Below are 23,084 nucleotides of genomic sequence, written 5' to 3'. Positions count from 1 at the left end.
AAAGATCGATATATTGGACGACTATATTTGGACTTCGGAAAGGTTCCGAGTGATTCGAGTATTTTTCGGAGTACCGGAGAGTTACGGGAATACGTATTGGGCCTTATTGGGCCATAAGGGAAAGAAGAAAAAGGGCATCAAGGGTGGCCGCACCCCTTCCCTTGGTCTGGTCCGAATTGTACTAGGGAAGGGGGGCGCCCCCTTCCTTCCTTCTCTTTTTCCCTTCCTCTCTTCCTATTCCATATGGGAGGTGGAATCCTACTAGGACTAGGGAGTCCTAGTAGGACTCCACACTTGGTGCGCCCCCTCCTAGGGCCGGCCTCCTCCTCCCTTGCTCCTTTATATACGGGGGCAGGGGGGCACCCCAGAGACACAACAATTGATCCTTGAGATCTCTTAGCCGTGTGCGGTGCCCCCTCCACCATATTACACCTCGATAATACCGTTGCGGAGCTTAGGCGAAGCCCTGCGTCGGTGGGACATTATCATCGTCACCACGCCGTCGTGCTGACGAAACTCTCCCTCAACACTCGGCTGGATCGGAGTTCGAGGGACGTCATCGAGCTGAACGTGTGTAGAACTCGGAGGTGCCGTACGTTCGGTACTTGATCGGTCGGATCGTGAAGACGTACGACTACATCAACCGCGTTGTGATAACGCTTCCGCTATCGGTCTACAAGGGTACGCGGACAACACTCTCCCCTCTCGTTGCTATGCATCACCATGATCTTGCGTGTGCGTAGGAATTTTTTTGAAATTACTACGTTCCCCAACAAAAACATCACGGGCCGAAACTGGCTGGGCCACAACAGAGCAGAGGGGCTAGAGGAGCTGCTCACCCATGGGCTAAGGCCCGGATCTGGAGTTGCGCTGGATGGAGGCAGCAGCGCTGGGCTAGGCCTTGGAGAGGCTCGCGGCCCACGCGAGCAGGAACAGGGGAGGCAGGCGCCTGACGAACGTGCTCCTGCTCGTTGCAGAGGAAGCGGAGGCGGGCGACGGGGATGCGGGCAGGCGACGGCGGAGCTTGGCGGGGAGGAGGCCGGGAACGCAGGGCCTCGCCGGATCTTGCAAAGGCGGCGACGAGCGAAGCAGGGTGGTGGCACAGCTGCAAAGCCATGGCAAGAGAACAAATTCAGAGAAGTGGCACAGAGGGAGGAAGGAGATCGAAGCAGGAGAGGGACGGGCAGAGGGAGGCGGACCCGGCAGGGCTCACGCTCCAGCAAGCTGCTGCTTGTTGCCGGCCGGACGACGACAGGTGGCCTCGGGACAGCGGGGACTCGTCGCGGCAGGGAGGTGCGGTCATGGAGCTCCAAGCGGTGGCTCCATGGTTCCCTGTGAGAGAAACACGACGAGGGGGTGGTCAGGGAGAGCTTCAGCGAAGAAGAGGAAGGGAAGGGAGTAGGGGCGACGAGGACGCCTGCTGGTTCGGGCGAGGAACAGAGCAGCTCCGGCAGCTGCGGGCTGGAGGTAGCGCCTCGATCCATTCGGGAACGAGCGCTCGGGCTGGCTGCACGACGGTCGTGGATGACAGTGGGACAAAGAGGCATAGGCGCTCGGGCTGGTGGTGGTTGATCGGGCGAGTTGGTGAAGAGCGGCGACGAGGTGGTGGCTCAGGGCTCCGGTGGCGCGTGCTGCCGGAGTGGAGGCAAGGCGGCGGCTGGATGGATGTGCCGTGGAGGCAGAGAGTGGAGGCGGAGGGGATTGGATCAGGGGAAACAGTGGAGGCGCTGGGTTGGGGCGAACAGGTAGGGGAGATCCCGAGGGGGATTTGGTGGAGTGGCGGCGGCGCGACGGGACAAGGGGGAGGATTTTTAGGGTTTGCCAAAATGGACTAGGGGTGGACGAATATATATACATCACGGATTAGGTTAGGGGCTAATTGGACCCTCCGATTAAAATCAAATGGTCGAGATAAATAGGTTGGGGAGTCCAACAAAGAAAACGGTGATATTTTCTAGATGTTTGGGGATGATCCGAATCCAACGGTGACAACAACACGGGTCGGGTTCGGGTAAGTTTCGGACGCGCACGCGAGGGGTCTATGCACTATGCAGAGAGATAAGGCGAACAAAGAAGAGGGAAACGAGAACACGGTTGGTCTCGAAACGGTCAACGAAGGCAAGGAGGAACGTGGCAACTACGAGCAGATGCATGTTTTAAAAACATTGACGGCAACGAGTGCCGATGCAATGCAAATGAAGACATGATGAAAGCAACAAACAAATAAATCACACGACAACAACGAAAAACAAGGAAGGCGTCTGGAGCGTCGGTCTTGGGGCGTTACAACACTCCACCACTACAAGAGGATCTCGTCCCGAGATCTAGGATGGCACCGGGGAGAAACGGAAGAGGAACAGGTAAAACAAGTTGTTTCTTCGACAAACGAGTGAAACCACGAACCTTGAGAGGTTGGACAACTTGAAAGAAAGAATACAACGGAGACAAACAAGATTGCAAACAATCTGTTGGCAAAGAGGAACAAGGAACATCATGAGAACCTTGTAGGTTGAAAGACATGAATGGAAAAATCAATGAACGAGAATTACTTCGAAACCACTCCGGTTTAAACGAAATAGAGAAGGAATGAGAGCGAAAAGAATTCAGACAGCACTCCGGTAGAAACTAGAAGGAAAACTTGATAAGATCAAAAGAACTAGAAAGATATCACAACACTCCGGTTAAATGGATAAGCACGAAAGGAACACGGTCCTCACAAGCCGAGAAGATGGGTGAAGAGAGCAACATCACAATGCCTTCGGAACGAACGAATAGAAGCTAGATCGTCGGAATAAGAGAACGGAGAAGGAAAAGACAACTTATACCACAATTGAATTTGGAAAGCATGCTTGCAAGAAGGTTAGAACGGAGTTGTTGGAAAACCAACAACGCAAAGAATGAGATTGTAGTGGGCTCATGAAAACATCTCAACATTATGAGGTGACAAACGGCCACTAATGGAAACCATTGATTTGATTGAGAGCACCAAAGAGATGAAAAAAAACTTCTTTCACCGCGAGAATAGGGGGAAATTTGGATCATCGATAGACACCACAATTAGTAACATTCCTTAGGGAAGGCTTTAAGTGAAATCTATACCAAGATAACTCCAACACAGAAATTGATGGATTTAAAAATGTCACTCTTGAAAACTTGTGAATCGTGAAACACAAAGAAATTGTCAAAAATGACATAACACCACCTCAGAAGCTAAGAGAGAAAGAATTGCACTTCGAAATGCAAGATGAAGAATGCTTGAACTCCTCAAAACAAGACATGTGTTGAACACCATGTTTATTTTAGAGTATAGATTGGCGGATCTTAAGTCCGAGAGAAATCTTGAAGAACAATTGAAGAATGAAAGGAATCCTTGACGAATCACCATGTAGAGCCTCCATGAAGAACTCCGGTAATAAAAGGATGATAAAAGAAAGAGAAGTTGAGAACACAAGGTGAAGCCTTGCAATGATTTAGATGTAGCTTCGCGACGAAATAATGCGGAAAACTTGGAACTCCGGAAAAGAAAGATGAACAACATATAACTGAGAAATTGATATCACTACGAACTCCGGAAGAAGGAATTAATCACTTGGAGGAAACAAGAATAAGAATTACATTACGCGTATCCTTCACCAATTTAGATTGATGAAGCAACGGATTTGGAACACTACTTATTCTCGTAGAAAGGATTAAGATAGGTATAGCGCAAACTTGAGAAAAGTCTTCAACGATCCGCCGGTAGGATTTGGAAAGAACGAATGAATTGATATGATAACGAAGGAAGTGAAATCTTGAACGAACCACCGTAAGAATTGAAAATGAAAGTAGCAAAGGCACAATTCACCGAGAAGAATTGGAGAAACGAATGAAGATACTTGAGGGTATTTAGATACATGAGAACGAAGAGATCAAGAGCTGACTAGATGATACTTGAATGATGCACCGCTAAGATTTGGAGAACAAGAGCTGAATGTTGAGAACGAATAAATCTTCTGAAATGATGGCCTTCAGAGAATCAAACTGAAACGAAAACAACTCATGAAATGCTCCGGATGGGTATGAGAATTCTCACAATCGAAAACAATTATGAGAGGATGGCATAAGCTAGAACCACGAATCTTCAAGAGAACGGTCCAAGATTTAGGAGAAATTCTTCTTCGGTCTTCAAATGTTGAGAATGATGATGAGAACTACCATGAATTGTTGAGATACTCCGGGATGAAAATTAGAAAGGTTGAACCAACGATGAAAAGAATTTGGAAGATCTTAGAGAAAGACATTTGACTGATGATGACTCATTCTTACGTCAAACTTTGAAAAGAATTTGGGAATAGCTCCGGGAAAATTAGAAGAGTCAGGTAAGATCCTGGGAAAAGACCTGTGGGTTAGGGCCCACTCAAAAGATGCACCGTTGGAATGATTACTTGAAAAGGAGACAGCACCGGTTGAATTAAATGGCTTGAATGAGGTAACAACCTCGAAATAGTTAGAATTGATGCGGAGTGGAAACACGAATCTTCAGAGATATCTTCAGCACTCCCGAACAATTGAATAGCAACGGGGAATGATTAAGAGATATACCGGCATGAGAAAGCATTTGTAAGGAGGAAAGGGCTATAATCAACACTGAAAGCTTCAATTGAATCCACCGAAAAAGAATACGAGAATGAAGAATGATAACCTTGAAGCTTCCTGAGCATCTTCCTGAGAATCAGCAGATAAGAAAATTGATGGAAAAGAATGGAGAAACTTCACATCCATAAGATGGATACATGATTAAGAAATTTGAATCCTTGAAGAAAGAGGGTGGGAGGGCGGGAAAACAAAGGCAACTTGGGGCAGATGGAATAAACAACGTTGCAAAGAACTGAGAATTGATCTCGCGAATGTTGAAATGATCAGATCCACTTGAAGAGAAGCACGTCGGTTGGAAAAGAATTGGCATGACAATCTCGATGATCAAGAAGGCTTAGTATCCACATAGAAATATGAGAACACCGCTTAGGATAAGGTATGGAATCAACACTTGTCATTGAAGCAACTCGAATACCACAAAAAAAACAAAAAAACAAGGCTTTGGCTTGCAGAATAAGCCGGAACAAACATATGATAGAGATTTCGTCCGAAGTTTTCATGGTGGGGCCCACACGGGCTCAATCGTACAACACCATCATGTACAAGGCAGTGCACATGACATACGAAGCATCCCCGAGTCGGCATAGCCAAGGACTCTTTAAGACACTACGAGACCACTGTAAAACCAACCGTGGAAAGGCGGACCACTAGACGTCGAACCCCAATCTCAAATCATGCATCTGTCGAAAAGATATCCTAGGAGCTACTTGAATTCCCACTTATAAACTCCCGAAACTTTCTGGTTATGCAATCAGGTGTTGGGGATATAGGGGACACAATATATCTCACCCAAACTAACAATACCTAGATCCAGATGTATCCATCCTTCAACACATAACCAAGAAACCTTTGGAAATCATTTACCTCAACCTTCGAAAAGCATCCGTTATACGAGTTATGGCAATACTCCCGAATTCCCGCACCAGTACTGGGTGTCGTCGAGGTGATCTCACCAACAACTGCATAAAAGAGATTTTCGATGTCGGCGAAACTCAGGTATTCCAGAACTGCAATGATAAAATTGTGACGACAACACCTCGGAGCTCAACTCCCCGGGACACTGCCACAACCCCTAAATGTCAGGAGGCACCAAGAACAATGTTCTTGTCACAAAACCATCGGAACGATTCCAAGATACCCGCGTGATCCTAAAAAATTTTTAGTGAAATTTGAGGAGAGAAAAGTCAAAACTTCTACGTCAGGAGGCCTCACCAGAGCGATGAAGGGACTGAGGAGTAAAAAGAATCCTACTCTCCGATATATATAATCCTAAGACTCAAAACATTTTGTTCTAGACTCAACAACGACAGCGATTCGATCAAGCAGGGGGCTCCTAAGTCGGGGATGGCTCTGATTACCAACTTGTAACGCCCACGATGCGGCTATATCTCCCACGTGTCGAGGCACGACTTAGAGGCATAACCGCATTGTGGTTTTGTCGCAAGAAGGGTCATCTTCACACAATCCCATGTAATGAACAAGAATGGGATAAAGAGTTGGCTTACAATCGCCACTTCACACAATACATAAATGAATCATACATCAATCAGAGTACACACATAGGTCCGACTACGGAACCAAAATAAAAGAAGACAACCCCAAATGCTAGATCCCCGATCGTCCCAACTGGGCTCCACTACTGATCAACAGGAAAAGAAACAAAGTAACGACCAAGTTCCTCGTCGAACTCCCACTTGAGCTCGGTTGCGTCATCTGCACTGGTATCATCGGCACCTGCAACTGTTTGGAAGTATCTGTGAGTCACGAGGACTCAGCAATCTCACACCCGCGAGATCAAGACTATTTAAGCTTAAGGGTAGGAAAGGGGTAGTGAGGTGGAGCTGCAGCAAGCACTAAGCATATATGATGGCTAACATACGCAAATAAGAGCGAGAAGAGGAGCAACGGAACGGTCGTCAACTAGTAATGATCAAGAAGTGATCCTGAACTCCTACTTACGTCAAACATAACCCAAAAGTCGTGTTCTCTTCCCGGACTCCGCCGAAAAGAGACCATCACGGCTACACACACGGTTGATGTATTTTAATTAAGTCACGTGTCAAGTTCTCTACAACCGGATATTAACAAAATTCCCATCTGCCACATAACCGCGGGCACGGCTCTCGAAAGTTTATACCCTGTAGGGGTGTTCCAACTTAGCCCATTATAAGCTCTCACGGTCAACGAAGGATAAACCTTCTCCCGGGAAGACCCGATCAGTCTCGGAATCCCGGTTTACAAGACATTTCGACAATGGTAAAACAAGACCAGCAAAGCCGCCCGATGTGCCGACAAATCCCGATAGGAGCTGCACATATCTCGTTCTCAGGGCACACCGGGTGAGCAAGACGTCGGGTTGGCATAGACCCTGGTTTCCCAGGGGGCGCCGGACATCGCTCGGTTTGGACCAGCACTCGAAGGAGCACTGGCCCGGGGGAAAAAATAAAGATGGCCCTTGAGTCTGCAGAACCCAAGGGAAAAAGGCTTAGGTAGGCAATAGGTAAAACCAAGGTTGGGCCTTGCTGGAGGAGTTTTATTCAAAGCGAACTGTCAAGGGGGTCCCATAAATCACCCAACCGCGTAAGGAACGCAAAATCAAGGAACATAACACCGGTATGACGGAAACTAGGGCGGCAAGAGTGGAACAAAACACCAGGCATAAGGCCGAGCCTTCCACCCTTTACCAAGTATATAGATGCATTAATTAAATAAGATATATTGTGATATCCCAACATATCCATGTTCCAACATGGAACAAACTTCATCTTCACCTGCAACTAGCAACGCTATAAGAGGGGCTGAGCAAAAGCAGTAACATAGCCAAACAATGGTTTGCTAGGAAGGGTGACAAAGGTTAGAGGTGGTTTCATGGCAATTTGGGAGGCATGATATAGCAAGTGGTAGGTAATGCGGCATAGCAATAGAGCGAACAACCAGCAAGCAAAGATAGAAGTGATTTCGAGGGTATGGTCATCTTGCCTGAGATCCCGCAAGGAAGAAGAACGAGTCCATGAAGAAGACAAACGGATGTAGTCGAACGAATCCTCACAACTCCGGAACGAAACCGAAGCTAACGAGAGAAGCAAATCGGAAAGAAGCAAACAACATAGTAAACAACCACCACATACACATGGCATGATGCACAAACAAGTATGATACATGTCCGGTTTAATGAGGCATGGCATGGCAAAATGCAACAAACAACACTACAAATTAAGTGGAGCTCAATATGTAACAAGTTGCATATTGACGAAAACACCACATCAAATATTTAGTTCTCTCTCGTTTATGTACCCAACAATATTAAATGTTGATTAACATGGCAAGAGGTGAAGCATAAGTAAACTAACTATTTAAGCAAGTTAAATGAGGCCGGAAACAATCAACAACAATTCCGGAAAATCATCATGTCCATATTTTAGATTTGGTACTGTTCTGTCTAAAACCATATTTTATTGTTGCTAAACAGTAAAACAAGGTACACCATGTTAATCTATGCATTTTTCTACCCCATTTACATATAAAGTTTATATAAAATGGAGCTACGGTTATTTGGTTTTGGAATAAATCATTTTAACATGCTATTTGAGCAAATTAAACAAACAGCAAGTTAAACATTTTAAACATGGATTAGAGTTGCATATTATGAGACTAGACAGAAATCTAAGCATTTTTCATATATAAATTATTTACAAATGATGCATGGTTTGTGAGTTATTAAATGCATGATCTAGAGGGACTTTTCTGTAAATCTGTAAACTCCTGGATAATTAGAAAATTCGTCTTGGCAGGAAAAAAAACATCACGGGCCAAAATTGGCTTGGCCACAATAGAGCAGAGGGGCTAGAGGAGCTGCTCACCCATGGGCTAAGACCCGGATCTGGAGTTGGGCTGGATGGAGGCAGCAGCGCTGGGCTAGGCCTTGGAGAGGCTCGCAGCCCACGCGAGCAGGAACAGGGGAGGCGGGCGCCTGACGAACGTGCTCCTACTCGTTGCAGAGGAAGCGGAGGCGGGCGACGGGGACGCGAGCAGGCGACGGCGGAGCTTGGCGGGGAGGAGGCCGGGAACGCAGGGCCTCGCCGGATCTTGCAAAGGCGACGACGAGCAAAGCAGGGTGGTGGCACAGCTGCAAAGCCATGGCAGGAGAACAAATTCAGAGAAGTGGCATAGAGGGAGGAAGGAGATCGAAGCAGGAGAGGGACGGGCAGAGGGAGGCGGACCCAGCAGGGCTCGCGCTCCAGCAAGCTGCTGCTTGTTGCCGGCCGGACGACGACAGGTGGCCTCGGGACGGCGGGGACTCATCGCGGCAGGGAGGTGCGGTCATGGAGCTCCAAGCGGCGGCTCCATGGTTCCCTGTGAGAGAAACACGACGAGGGGGTGGTCAGGGAGAGCTTCAGCGAAGAAGAGGAAGGGAAGGGAGTAGGGGCGACGAGGACGCCTGCTGGTTCGGGCAAGGAACAGAGCAGCTCCGGCGGCTGCGGGCTGGAGGTAGCGCCTCGATACATTCGGGAACGAGCGCTCGGGGTGGTTGCACGACGGTCATGGATGACGGCGGGACAAAGAGGCATAGGCGCTCGGGCTGGTGGTGGTTGATCGGGCGAGTTGGTGAAGAGCGGCGACGAGGTGGTGGCTCAGGGCTCCGATGGCATGTGCTGTCGGAGTGGAGGCAAGGCGGCGACTGGATGGATGTGCCGTGGAGGCAGAGAGTGGAGGCGGAGGGGATTGGATTAGGGGAAACAGTGGAGGCGCTGGGTTGGGGCGAACAGGCAGGGGAGATCCCGAGGGGGATTTGGTGGAGTGGCGGCGGCGCGACGGGACAAGGGGGAGGATTTTTAGGGTTTGCCAAAATGGACTAGGGGTGGACGAATATATATACATCACGGATTAGGTTAGGGGCTAATCGGACCCTCCGATTAAAATCAAACGGTCGAGATAAATAGGTTGGGGAGTCCAACAAAGAAAACGGAGATATTTTCCAGATGTTTGGGGATGATCCAAATCCAACGGTGACAACAACCCGGGTCGGGTTCGGGTAAGTTTCGGACGCGCACGCGAGGGGTCTATGCACTATGCAGAGAGATAAGGCGAACAAAGAAGAGGGAAACGAGAACCCGGTTGGTCTCGAAACGGTCAACGAAGGCAAGGAGGAACGCGGCAACTACGAGCGGATGCATGTTTCAAAAACAATGACGGCAACGAGTGCCGATGCAATGCAAATGAAGACATGACGAAAGCAACAAACAAATAAATCACACGACAACAACGAAAAACAAGGAAGGCGCGTGGAGCGTCGGTCTTGGGGCGTTACACACACTTCTCTTCTTTCTATCGCCATTGACTCTTGCTTTTTTTTGGCCAACACGGTTCAACAACAAGGGGCTGACTTGCTCGCTTCCTCCTGGCCATTGGGAAAATGTTATAGATATAGTAATTATAAAAAAGCACCAAATCAAAACACAGAAAAATAAACAAGAACATACTTTGGCTTATCAGGAGTGTAACGGCATTTGACAGATCCCACTCTGTGCCCAAGTTCCTGGCACAACTTACATCTGTTTTTGTTACCTTTTTGGGCCCTTTTTGGCTTTTCATCTTTCTTTCCTTTCTTACTACTCCCACCTTTCTCAAACCATGCCTTGAATCTACTCTGCTTAGGCCTGCCAGCCTTTCTTTTCGTCAAGGGAGGACACATGGAAAATTCAATGTCCACTTCAGGCCACTGAGACTGATCTGTAAGTGCTGGAATTGGAGTAGCATATGCAGCTTTGAATCTTGCTACCGAATAATATTCATGCAAATATGGGTGCATGTTTATCTTCGGTTGGGATGCTAAGAAGAGAATGGCATGCTCACATGGTTTACCAGTGTGTTGCCACTCGAGGCAAGTGCAATCATGCAATTCAGTGTTAACAACATGTCTCCTTCCAGTTTTGTTATCTCTAACTTCAGCACCCCAAGGTGAAGATTTTTCAACAAACAAATGTGAAAGACATCTGCTCCTATTGACCACCTGTTGTACCACTGCTGGAAGCTTATCACCTTGCAGACAATCACCTATCCTTCTTCTCAATTCCCACAACCGCATGAGCATGATCCTGATTTGGTCAACCATGTCATGCACAAGCAAATCTTTTAACTCCTTCACCTTGTTGTTGAAACTCTCTGCCAAATTGTTGTTGATGTGGTCACACTTGATGGCAGTGTTGAATGGTGACATGTACCATAACAAAGAATGGTAGGTGTTCAGCCATGGACCAAACTCATCACATGCTGCCATTATCTTATCAAGATGATATTTGTGTGTCTGTCTAGTGTAAGATCTTGCTGCTGGACACATGCGCCCAAATTCTTCTCCTCTAAATTTTTTGATCAAATTCATCCACAAATGACCGAAGCACTCCCTCTGCTCAGCATGTGGGAAAACATTTTTCACTGAATTTTCAAGCCCCTTACATGCCTCTGTGTGTATAGCCAAAGGTGACACTGGCCCTAGGCATCTTTTCAACTGGATCATGAACCATGTCCATGAAGCCTCTGTTTCTGACTGAAACAAGCCAACAGCAATAGGAAACATCCGGTTGTGTCCATCTAGAGCATTGCATGCTGCCAACTGACCATTCCACTTGCCTGTCAAAATGATGAGTCTATGCTCAAATATGGACGGCACCCTGCTTTGAACCCATCGATGCAAGGCTTCAAAGCCATAAAAAACTTGGAGAACTTGACATCACCTTCGGCTGATACCTCTGTATCTATCTCCACAACACTGCCAGGTGACCTCTTTTCCACCTCTGCTTTGAAGTTATAAAGCATCCTAAATGTATTTGCCCAATCACAATATAAATTTTTCATTGCCCTTTGTTTTGCCTTCCACACTGTGGTATATTTTAGTTTAATGGAGTACATCTTTTCCAAGTCTACTTTGAGTTTCTTGGCAGTAGTGTTTGGTGTTTTGGCTAAAATTGGGGTGATCTTTTCTGCAACCCAAAGTTGTGATGTCATGGTTGATACTCTCTGTGAACTTGTAATACAAGTATGTTGATTGGGGATTTTTTTAACCCTGACAGTACTTCCATCAGGTTGCAGTCTAGCAGATATGTACCACTTGCAAGGCTTCACACTACCATCAAATCCTCTGCACCTCGCATAAAACTTCTTTCTATCAGTCCAAACAGTCTTGGCATCAAACTCATGTTTCACTGCATAAGTCTTGAAACACATCCTAAACTCCTTCATGCTTGGGAACAACTTGCCTACTTCAATGATAGGGTTTTCTTTGTCATACACATGCACCAGCTCATCATCATGTGCATCGTCTACTTCATCTGCAGCTTGTTCCATCAACTGTCCATCTACTTCTTCATCAGCATTAGCAGGCAAACTAGATTCGCCCCTCTCCTGCTTATCTCTGTCATCGACTGGAATGCCAAAAAGTCTGGCCATCTCAATGTCAGGCATTGGTGCAATGACCAAATCAGTAGGCTCATCTAATTCAACTACATTCCAATCAATAGTTGCTGCAGTTTCAGTTTCAGTTCCAGTCACCTGTCCCTCTTCGGCTATTACTGTAAGTTCAGTACACATGGGAATCAATGGCCTCTGTGTAGCCCAATCATCATCTACCATCTGCGCAGCCAATTGTGATGGCACATATCCAACCTTCGAAAAAATGTTCAGATCAACGAGCTCAGCAAAAAAAATTAGCCCGTTTGCTTGTCCAGCCGTTTTGCCGATCATTTTCTTCAACAATCTGTTCACCATCTTCTATTCTCACATACTCTCCTTTCCAATCATCAAACCGCAACAGTGATACTTCTTGCTCTGGACCACAAACAATATTCTCCCCAATTTTTTCCACCCATTTCTTCACTGCCGTCTCTCCCATGTTCTGTAGAACTTGTGGATCAATCTCTGTGAACTCAACCTCCCATTTAACAATTGTGTCTCTCTCAATGTTCTGTATGCTACCATCAACTAATTTTGCCTTTGCTGGAAAGAAATTGACTGTCAATTCGAAGGTCCGAGCGGCAGCATCCCCTCTGTCAGTGGCGGGCAGTGTGAGCCGCCCCCTAATTGCATGCATAATTGGATCGGAGAGAGGCGCATTACCTATTCGAAGTTGAATCTGGCGGCTCCATCTCAGTATGCCAACGGGCTCCCCTCACAACCTATCGATTCCGCAAGCGAAAATAAAGGAAACGAGCTGAGATCTACGGGCCCGAGAGAGGAACGGGAGGGCGACTAGGGTTTGAATTCACTCACCATTTTCTGAGGACGAAGGCTCCGCCGCCGTTGAGAACGAGGGCTCCGCCGCCGCCACCGAGAACGCAAGATCCACCGCCACCGAAGAAGGAGGGGGGCAGTGTGGCAGGCCCGGCACGGTCGGGCGGCAGGGCACGGTCAGCTGTTTTGAGGAACAATTAAGTTGGACCCACATGTCCTAACATAAACGGGCGGGCTTGGTTGACGACCAATTTAACCACATTTAACACCCCATGTGGCCCTGGGCTATTTACACGCTCAAATGTGTCGCACCACAGCCATTCGCTCGAACAACGTCGCACTCTTGCCAATTCACCTCAAAAACGTCGCACGGGAGCTATTGGCCCCCAGAAGCCTGGCCTCATCTGAGATAAGCTTGATAATGTAGTAAGGCGGCGCCATGTTTTCCTAAAAACTCTAGCATTTGTATCGTTACAAACGACTAAGACGGCTAGCAAAGTGAGATAAGCTATGGCCTTCCCGATTTAAAAAGCTTACATAGGACTTAACTTCAGTAGTATATTAATGCTCGAGAAAACGGGTATCTCACAAAAGTGTCTGTTCATCCACACCATCATTGTCCTTGCATTCATATTTTCCTTTTCTTTTGCAAAGAATCAAATTTATTATGAAAGTTCATCGGAAGTACAAAGCATCTAAACCATAATAAAAATTACATCGAGATTTTGAGACCAAAGAACGACCATTACTACCGTTAGAATGAGCCATCCACGTGGCGCTGTCGCCGCAGATCTAACGGAGCCGGCTTGACCTAGTCGATGACAACCGAGAAGCCTTCATGCACACGCCCCTAAGGACCAGAGTCCTGGAGCCGTAGTCGTTGCTGTTAGACACTTGCATAGATCCGAAGCATCTGACACCAAATCTCTCCACAAGACAAGAAACCCTAACCTCACTACCCCAAGGAGACGGCAGGAATCTATGCCGGAGCGCCGTCGACTACGTCCAGACAGACAAACTCGAGGAGGATCGGAGCTCAAAAGACAAACTCGAAGAAGAAGCACCACCATCGACCCAAACGCCGCACTTCCGAGGACTAACAACTCTAACCTCAACTATTAATCAAAGCGGAGGCACCGGGATTTCCCTCACTGCCACGAGCCGTCGGAGTGATAGGCAGAGAGGAGCCGAATCCACGGGCTCGCTTGTGATGCTTTGACAGTAGAGTTTGCCCTAACTGGGGGAGTTTGCGAATCCCACGACGTGATTGCCACTCTGGAGTTGAGAGAAACTGACAAATCTCTACTTACCTAAAAGAAACGTAAGGTTCCCTCTCCCCTCTTACATTTCGTCCAACCTCCTCGTCAAGACCTCCCGCGTATGTTTCTCACGGTCACACTGATTTTCTTAGATACAGTATATCTCCCCACCCATCTGGTTTTCTATTTAAACCGGTTTTCCATCTTTGGTAATTGGTAACACAATCATGGTAACGCAATCACGTTCAAAACGAAGAAAGGAATCTTTCAAAAAGGAAGGAATCAATCAAGTTAGTATTTGGTAGTAATAGACTATAAATTTAAGGAAATGAATCATACGATCGTAATCAATATCAAATCAATATAGAAGAAGCTATTTTTGGTAATCACGTGCACTACTCCTTCTTTCGTCCAGCCCTTCCCTCCTCGGTGGCTCCATGCACGGAATTCCCCACCGATTGACGCTCGTCTCCATCCCTCCGAAGCACATCCCCTCGCTGGTCATCGGCGCCTCCATCCCCAGCACTCCCAGCCGATGATGTAGGTCGTCATCACCATCCCTTCGAAGAACAGTGTCACCATGGTCGCCGCCGCCTCCATCTCCCGCACGCTCGGCCATTGCTGCAGGTCGAGGAGTCCGGGGGCGATCTGCAGCCGGAGTTTCATTTGTTCGTTTCCAATCTTTTTCAAGAAAGCAGAGTGCATATATTTGTTTGTTTTTACTATGTGTAGGGCTTTGAGATGAATGCGAGACCCTTTCAGAAGGTGAGCGGCAGAGATATCAGCTTTTTTGTGCCCTGATGATCACCATGAACGCTATTACACTGTTGTTGATCCTTAATTGTGTGTTTTTAAGTATGAGTGATTCATTTTGTGCGTATGCAATGCAAGAGATAGACACAGCGAGACACACACGCCATGCAAATCTCCTGCAGTTCTGACCGGACCTAGGCATATCCATCAATGACATCGACAATGAGCAGTACTCTATCCAGCTAAAAAGACCTTTCTCTCAGGTTCAATCATTCCACTTTCTTATGCGACTCTGAATGCTAGCTTGTTTCTTGCTATCCCGCAATGCATTCAAGTGTTTCGTTAATTGTTAATACGCCAAGACTTAAAATCTATAGAAGAGTTTTCCTCCGGAATTTCTTTATCAAATATTAAAATCGCAAATCACTTACCAATGCAAGTGCTTTATGGATAGATGAATAATTGCAAAAATATGACACTGTTGACCAAAAGAATGCAGGGCTGCACCTTCTTATTAGACTTTCACCATCACATGCAGTTCCTACTTAACAGTAATTATTGTGATGCCATCACTTCTTCTCTAATTAGACTATGGCACTAATCCTCCCGTTTACAAATAGGAGAGTAAAATTTCCAGAGAACTTCGGCGATGTGTTTCTTGCAAAAAAGGAGAGTCAAGTTTGCTTACTCAACTGTTCTCGACTTCTAGCTCAGCCGACCGCCAATACAAAAATCAATGATTGCGTTGGAGCATGAAAATTATATGACATATTGGATAATTTTAAAAAAAAATTGTAGCAACACACACGTATTATAGTGGATGATGGACAAAAAGAAGAGTGAATTTATCTTTTCAGTAAAAAAGAATCAACTACGTTGTTTAAAATAATACTTACCATCGGATGTGAATGATGTTTCACATAATTGATGTTTCTCCGTTGCAACGCATGGGCATGTAGCTAGTCCTGTAAAATGCCGGGAAGGAGTCGCCAAACAGAAAAGTACTTGTTCTTAATCCTCAAGAAAGTGGGCTTCTCACGCAACTACCGCGGTTCATCTAAATCATATGCTGCCGGCCATCACGCGTCCCTTCCGAAAGTTCTCAAAAAAGATGCATCCGAAATTTCCTTCTTATCTTCCATATGCTGCCGGCCATCACGCGTCCTAGCTTTGTCACGAAGTAGTACGTAGTAATAAGCTAGCACTTGGAGTGGAGTCATTATACTGATTTAAAATACGAGAGCTCGCCCCAAAGGTCCGAGAAATAAAAGGTCTAGCCGGCCCAAGGTCATTACTGGTCGGCAAATTCAATATTAGGCTACAGGTAACCGGCCAGGGGGTTAAGTAAACACACAGCGTTTGTTGATGATTAAAAATCGCAAAAGCAGGCGCGCATGGTGGCGTGTTTGTTGGTGTTATCAAGACTTAGAATGTCGTGATCTCTGTCTGGTCAATATCTACTTCCTCTGTCCGAGTATCAAAAACACTCTTATATTATGAGACAGAAGGAGTACCACTGAAGGTGGTTACGATCGGTTCGCGACATGGCAAGCTAGCTTTTGTGAGAAGGAGAAGCAAGGGAGGCAGCCTGTTTATAGATCCGCACCAATTCATTAAGCTATAGGAATCATTCATTGGGGGCTGTACAATAGCATGTGCGTGCACATAAGCTAGTTGGTCTAGAGAACACAAAGAAACTACCTTTTGTGTGTTAAAGAATAGCTAGTTGGTCTAGAGAACACAAATACTACTCCAGTGTATGTTGCTCTGCACAGAAATACTACTCCCGTGTCCTAATCACTCCGCACTCACTTCCAGCATTCCCTCCCCATCGCTCGTCTAGGATTCCAGCTCCGCCGCCCCTACCTCCTCATCTCCCTGCTTGTCGCCGCTCCCGCCGACGAGCCGGGAACGGTCCAAATCCGCACTCGCTTCTTCATATCCCCTCTCCCGCGCCGCCGGTGCCAGATCTTCGTCCTCCGCCTAATCCCTGTCCGCCTCCTGTCCTTCATCCGTGAGGTGCCTTGCCCAACCTCCCGATCTGCTTCCTCCTGCATCTATCTATCTCTTAATTTACACTAACTAACTCTTGCTTCACGCAGAGAGAGCACCCGGATCTCTGTCCTCCCAACAGCCTCACAATCTGCGACCTCCCCGTCTCCTTCCTTCACCATCATATCATGTAACACACCCAGTTAATTTTTTTCATCTCTTTATTTATTTATGACACCAACTCACCGCTGCTTTTCATTCGGCAGCCAGTCAGCCGCCCAGCCAAGAGAGCAGGCGAGATGACCGGAGGAATCGTGACGGTGGCGAGCGGGGTGATGAACCCCCTCATCGGCAAGCTCACCGCACTCATGGGCGACGAGTACAACAAGTTCAAAGGGGTCAAGAAGCAGGCCTCCTTCCTCCAGAAGGAACTCAGCGCCATGAACGCCGCCCTACAGAAGCTTGAGCTCATGGATGACGAGCTCGACCCAACTGTCAAGGATTGGAGGGACGATGTTAGGGAGATGTCCTACGACATGGAGAATTGCGTCGATGACTTCATGCGCCAGTCTCGGGCTGATGATGCTAAGTCGGGCTTCATTAAGATTACTGCTCGACGCATCAAGAAGCTGCGGCAGCGCCTTCGCATAGCCCACCGGATGGAAGAGCTCAAGACCCTTGCCATAGAGGCGAATGCTCGGCGGCAACGGTATAAGGTTGATGATTGGAAGCCTGCCTCTGGCTCTGTGGATGTTGACCCTCGGCTGCGAGCGGTCTACCAGGAGGCAGATTCTCTCATTGCCATTGATGGCCCAAGGGAGGAGGTTGCGACTCGGTTGATGGATGCTCAGAACAAACTTAAGGTGGTGTCTGTTGTGGGATCAGGTGGTCTTGGTAAAACTACACTTGCCAAACAAGTGTATGACAAGATTGGCTCACAGTTCAACTGCAAGGCATTTTTTTCAGTTTCACAAAGGCCTGATATGACTGAGCTACTCAACAATTTACAATATAAACTTGGGATGAAGAAGCCTGATACATCTCACACTCGCAAGGTTGACGACATCATTCAAGAGATAAGACAACATCTGAAAAATAACAGGTGTTGCTTACTATCGTCAGTCATTTGCATGGGCTACACTTGTTTGATTTGAGCTAAATAGTTGATTAACGTACATTTTCTACTGCTGTTTGTCCATTCAAGCTGCATTTTGATTGTTCAGTGCTTTGTCTGTTTATGGCAGACATTACAAGTCAGAAAAATAAACATATAAAAAATACTTCTCTTCTTTCAAAAAGTAGAAGTATTGGACTATTGGTATATTTTCCATCCAAGTGTCATAATTGCTAGGGTAATAGAAACATGTTAAACCCATGTGCCTTTAATGAGAAGAGCAAGGCTAGCTATTGAATGTCTATATGACACATATGTGCTAAACCAGTCAGAATTTTTGATAATTTTTTTACATCTAGGATCAAACATATCCCTCCACACCTTTTCTTTTTGTGAAAATAGAAATAGTTAATCTAGACATCGAGTTATGACGTCAAGTTCGCATATCTCGTAGTAATTTTGATCCTTTGTGATAGACAGGGACAATGATATGCTTTGGTGTTACTTTTCAATTCATTATGATAGTTCACTAGCTTATTGGAAAATTTCCTATACCCCTTTTTGCTGCAACCTATTTTGTCAAGATTTTGATGATTGTGTCTATAATCTAAATATATTATATTATAATGTCACTTACCTTTACAAACATTTGAACAGGTACCTTATTGTTGTTGACGATGTGTGGGATGAATCAGCATGGTACATTATTAAGTGCGTGTTTCCAGAAGAGGGTAATGGAAGTAGAGTAATAGTCACAACGCGAGTGGAAGTTGTGGCTGGTGCAGCCTGTCAGAATGACCGTGAGGGCATCTACAAATTGGAACCTCTCAGCGAAGAAAACTCAAGAATGTTATTGTTGAACAGAGTATTTGGGTCCGAACATGGTTGTCCACCCCAATTGGAACAAGTCATGACTGAGATTTTAAAGAAGTGTCATGGGCTGCCTCTTGCAATTATCACAATAGGTAGCCTATTAGCCTGTCAAGAAAGATCAAGGAAGGGCTGGGAGAGTATAAGGGATTCTCTGGGTGCCCACTCTGCCACAAATCCCTCCTTGGAAGAGATGAAGAGTATATTAAACCTTAGCTACATGCATCTTCCTGCTTACCTGCGGGCTTGTTTTTTATACCTTGGTATGTATGTTGAGGACTATGTGATCTCACGGGACGATCTTGTTCGACAATGGATAGCTGAAGGCCTTGTAGGTAACTTGCATGGGCAAGATTTGGAGGCTGTTGGCAGGAATTATTTCAATGAACTTATCAATAGAAGCATGATTCAGCCTTGGCAAACAGAGTATGGAGAGGTGTTGTATTGCAAAGTACATGATCTGATGCTTGATTTGATCCTAAGCAAGTGTGATAGAAATAACTTTTTAAGTGTGGCATACAGTTATGAAGGCATGGCAAGACTGCATGGCTCCAAGTATAAGGTCCGGCGATTATCTCTGAGCTCGATGGCTGGTGGTGGAGCAACATACGACCCAACTATTACTGTTAACCTATCACAAGTACGGTCATTTACACTGTTGGGGAAATCCATGCCTCCTCTTGTGTTGTTCAAGTATCTCCGGGTGCTAAGGATTGATCAAGGCAGTGTTGGGGAAGATGAGGGTACCCTTGACCTCACCGCCATCAGCCAATTGTTTGAGTTGAGATATTTGTATCTTCGGGGACCAGAATTTGTACAGCTCCCTGCTGAACTTCAAGGACTTGTTTACTTGGAGACGTTGCACATACATTCAGAGCTCAAGAGCATCCCCTCGGATATAGTCCATTTGTCCCGCTTGTCCTATCTTTATATTCTTTATTGCAACCATGAACTGCTGTCTGAATGGATTGGGAATATGAAATCACTGAATAGCCTGAGGATGCCGTTAGGCATAAGGAACGGCCAGAGGGAATTGAATGGGATGAACGGTATTATAGGTCTTGGCGAGCTGACCAATCTCAGGGACCTAACAATCAGTCTGTGGTCTTTGGAGGAGCCAGAACTTAATGCTTTGATCTGCTCCACTGGAAAGCTCCGTAACCTCAAACATCTTCAATTCTATGGGTCTTTTACTGAAATCCATAGCCAGATGGGCTCATTATCCAATCCTTTCCAACACATCGAGAAAATTGACGCGTATGCATTTAATTTCCGTAGAGTTCCCATATGGATGGGTGGTCTCCATTGCCTTCGCATCCTCAGCCTGCGTGTGGAGGAGACCTCAACTGATGAGCTTCGTCTTCTAGGAGAGCTTCCCTTCCTCGTCAAACTCACATTCATTCCGTCACATATCCCTAAAGAAAGGGCTATACTAGGCACGGGACTATTCCCCGTTCTGGAGTACTTCCATTTTTGGACCGAGGAAGACGCTTTGGCATACCTGGGATTCGAGGCGGGGGCCATGCCCAACCTACAAACCCTCTCTCTCCAAAACAGGAAGTGGGGTGGCAGCACACCAGTTGGCATGGAGCACCTGTTACGCCTCCAGAAGATCCATCTGTATGGTGTTGACTCCGGTGATGCCACCATAGTGTCTGCGTTCAGGAACGCCTTATCAGCGCACCCAAACCGCCCTTCCATTGAAAAGTTTTGGTAGTTAGATTTCTTCTGTCGGATTGCAGTCTGATTTTTCTTTTAGAGTGTGCGGCCAATCAGTTTAACCCACAATGCGGCTATGTAGAGTTGGAAATCTCATGGCGCTGTAAGTGAGTTGCATGACCCCTGCCCGTAATCCAGGGCAGCTAAGCACCTAGCTAGTGTCCTGATTTGGTCAGAGACGAGATGAGAAGTTGGACTTGTGCAAATGGACCGTAAAACAATCCAGAGTTTTATGAAAGGGTCACTTTACATTACAGAACCAGGTAATTGCACAATTATGTTACTATTGTCTTTCTCCAGTGGCAATTTAGTTATGTTTCGAGTATTTAAATTGAGATGTCATGAATGCCATATACTTATGTTTCATTTTTGTTGTTAGGCAGTTGAGAACTTGGGATATAATGTTAATATTATGATTGTTGTGCTTGTTGGCATGCATACTTTTACTTAGTTGCTAGACAAGTTCAGGGGCCCTTGTTGGCATAAATCAATTGTTCATATAGCGTTGTCCAAATACAAAGAGGAAGCTTATCATCACTACTGCTATGCTCTAAAAATGATGTTCTCTTCAGTTAATGTTAGTCTTTTCAGAGATACACTAGAGAGCACCCTCTCTGTTTTAGAAAACATCACGCTACCGATATACTCCCTCCGTCTCAAAATATAAGACAATTTTTTGGCACTATTATAGTGTCAAAAAACGTCCTACATTTTGGGACAGAGGGAGTACATCTGTTTTGGCACACAAAAGATTATGTGATTAAGGTTTAACTTGTTGATACAGAGTACGCATGAGAACAATTAGCACTCAATAGAATGTACTTATCTGGTTTCCTTTCTGCTCAGTGGTTTCTAGTTTGTACTGTAGTCGATGCACAGATCGTTATTAGTTATATTCGAGTTATTTCTGCTGATCCAGTTCGGTCTCGTTTTCCTTTGCAACAGAGAAGCTGCCATCATAGGGTGTGCCGGTGCTTGACTCAACCCACCCTGGCTACTCTTTGTACAATCCTGCAATTGATAGCTGCTGCAAGCCTGCAGCCAATTGGAGATCCTCTGGGTGCCCGCTCATTTATGATCTACGGCGCTGGCTAGTGGGTGGGTTTGTAAGCCAGGTTTTGGCTGGTTTTTCAGAGGCCCTGGCACATTTATTACTGCTTATGTGATTCAGTAGGCTACCAAGTTCTTTATAAATCTTTCTTGTACGAGGGGGTTTTGCTTTTGCTGGGAGAAAGAAGCTGCACTTGAGTCTACTCCCTCCGTTCCATATTACTCGTCGCTGATTTAGTACAACTTTGTACTAAATCAGCGACAAGTAATATGGAACGGAGGGAGCATGTACGAGGCATCAATGTATTTTGTACGCGCACATACTAAGCTAAATTGGGTCTTCCTCCAATATGGTTGGTGTTAACTATGCATGTATGCTGAATAAGGGAGCACACTATCAACTTCCTGGCACTACTTTCAGGTGTTTGGCTTGTTCATATTGTTCATCCCTACATTGATGTGTTGTCTCTTCTTCATATGTGAGTAACCCTCATGATTTGGTTGATATATTGGCTTAAGCAAGTCTTCCTTAAATTTTTGATGACTGGATTCAGTGTGCATTACAACATCATGACACACAGTGACTTGTTCGAGTAAGTGTCAATCAGTTTGCTAGGCCGGCAATGTTTTTGTGACTGTCTGCAAAACTCACATGTGTACTCTCTGTATTACAACAGTCAGGTCGACTAACCAATACTTGCAGAACTATGATGCCAAATTTCTTGTCGAAGGTATGGTATCTCCTCCAGGAATCTACTACATGTCTAGGTCTTGTATACGTTCTAAGGAATCCCATTTGTTACTTGATTTTTAAGTTAGATTCAGACTCAGATTGATACAGTTTTCTTCGGGTCCAGGAACAGGCGTCTTGTGGTGTGGCCTGATTGCCGATAGCGTGTGTGAGTACGTGAGGAGGTAGTTGGACTTTGACCGGCGCCTCCCATCCTCCAGCTGGAGCGTCATTGATACAGTTTTCCATTGGTACAGTTTGTCAGTTTCTTCAAAAAAAAGGGAGAAATGAAGCCACAAACAGAGGTCTGTTACTACGTATATTGTTTGAATACCTCTGTCTGTATGGTGAATAAGCAGAGGTACAAGTAGAACCAACAAAAGAAGCAACTGTGTGCGGCGCCTAGGATCCCGGCAATGCACTGCTCGGCCACCTTGGGGAAAGACCTGTCGAGGTGTACTGGCGCAACAAAGCATTTGAAGATGGAGAGTAGGTACGCTACACGGAGAGTGTAGAGCTCCTCCGACGACGAGAGAATGATGGCAAGGAAAGAAACGGTGTGCACCCCAGTGCACAAATTCCGGATCACGACATCCGTCAGTTTATGAGGCAGCTGGTCATCGCCCGCACGCTCGGATACGTGCTGTCCTGTGCATGCTGTCTACGAATCGCGTTCTGCTATCAGAACGCCGGTCTGCGAGATGGCAATTGATCCAATCTAACTAGCATTCCCTAGAAA

At 46.1% G+C, this 23,084-nt stretch overlaps 1 protein-coding gene across 1 annotated transcript; it reads left to right on the top strand.

The window, feature by feature from the left end:
- Positions 1–16,654: 16,654 nt before the first annotated feature.
- On the top strand, positions 16,655–22,029 carry LOC109772999 (disease resistance protein RGA5). The gene is made up of 5 exons (XM_020331707.4): positions 16,655–16,889; positions 16,973–17,052; positions 17,129–17,964; positions 18,634–20,828; positions 21,511–22,029. The coding sequence occupies exons 3-4, from the start codon at positions 17,162–17,164 to the stop codon at positions 20,561–20,563; spliced, it is 2,733 nt and encodes a 910-aa protein (XP_020187296.1). The 5' UTR covers positions 16,655–16,889; positions 16,973–17,052; positions 17,129–17,161; the 3' UTR covers positions 20,564–20,828; positions 21,511–22,029.
- The last annotated feature ends 1,055 nt before the right edge of the window (positions 22,030–23,084 follow it).

The sequence above is a fragment of the Aegilops tauschii genome, chromosome 1 (genome assembly GCF_002575655.3).
Source record: "Aegilops tauschii subsp. strangulata cultivar AL8/78 chromosome 1, Aet v6.0, whole genome shotgun sequence".
Lineage (NCBI taxonomy): Eukaryota > Viridiplantae > Streptophyta > Magnoliopsida > Poales > Poaceae > Aegilops > Aegilops tauschii.
The sequence above is the reverse complement of the archived record's forward strand: the minus strand, read 5'-3'. Positions and strand labels throughout refer to the sequence as shown.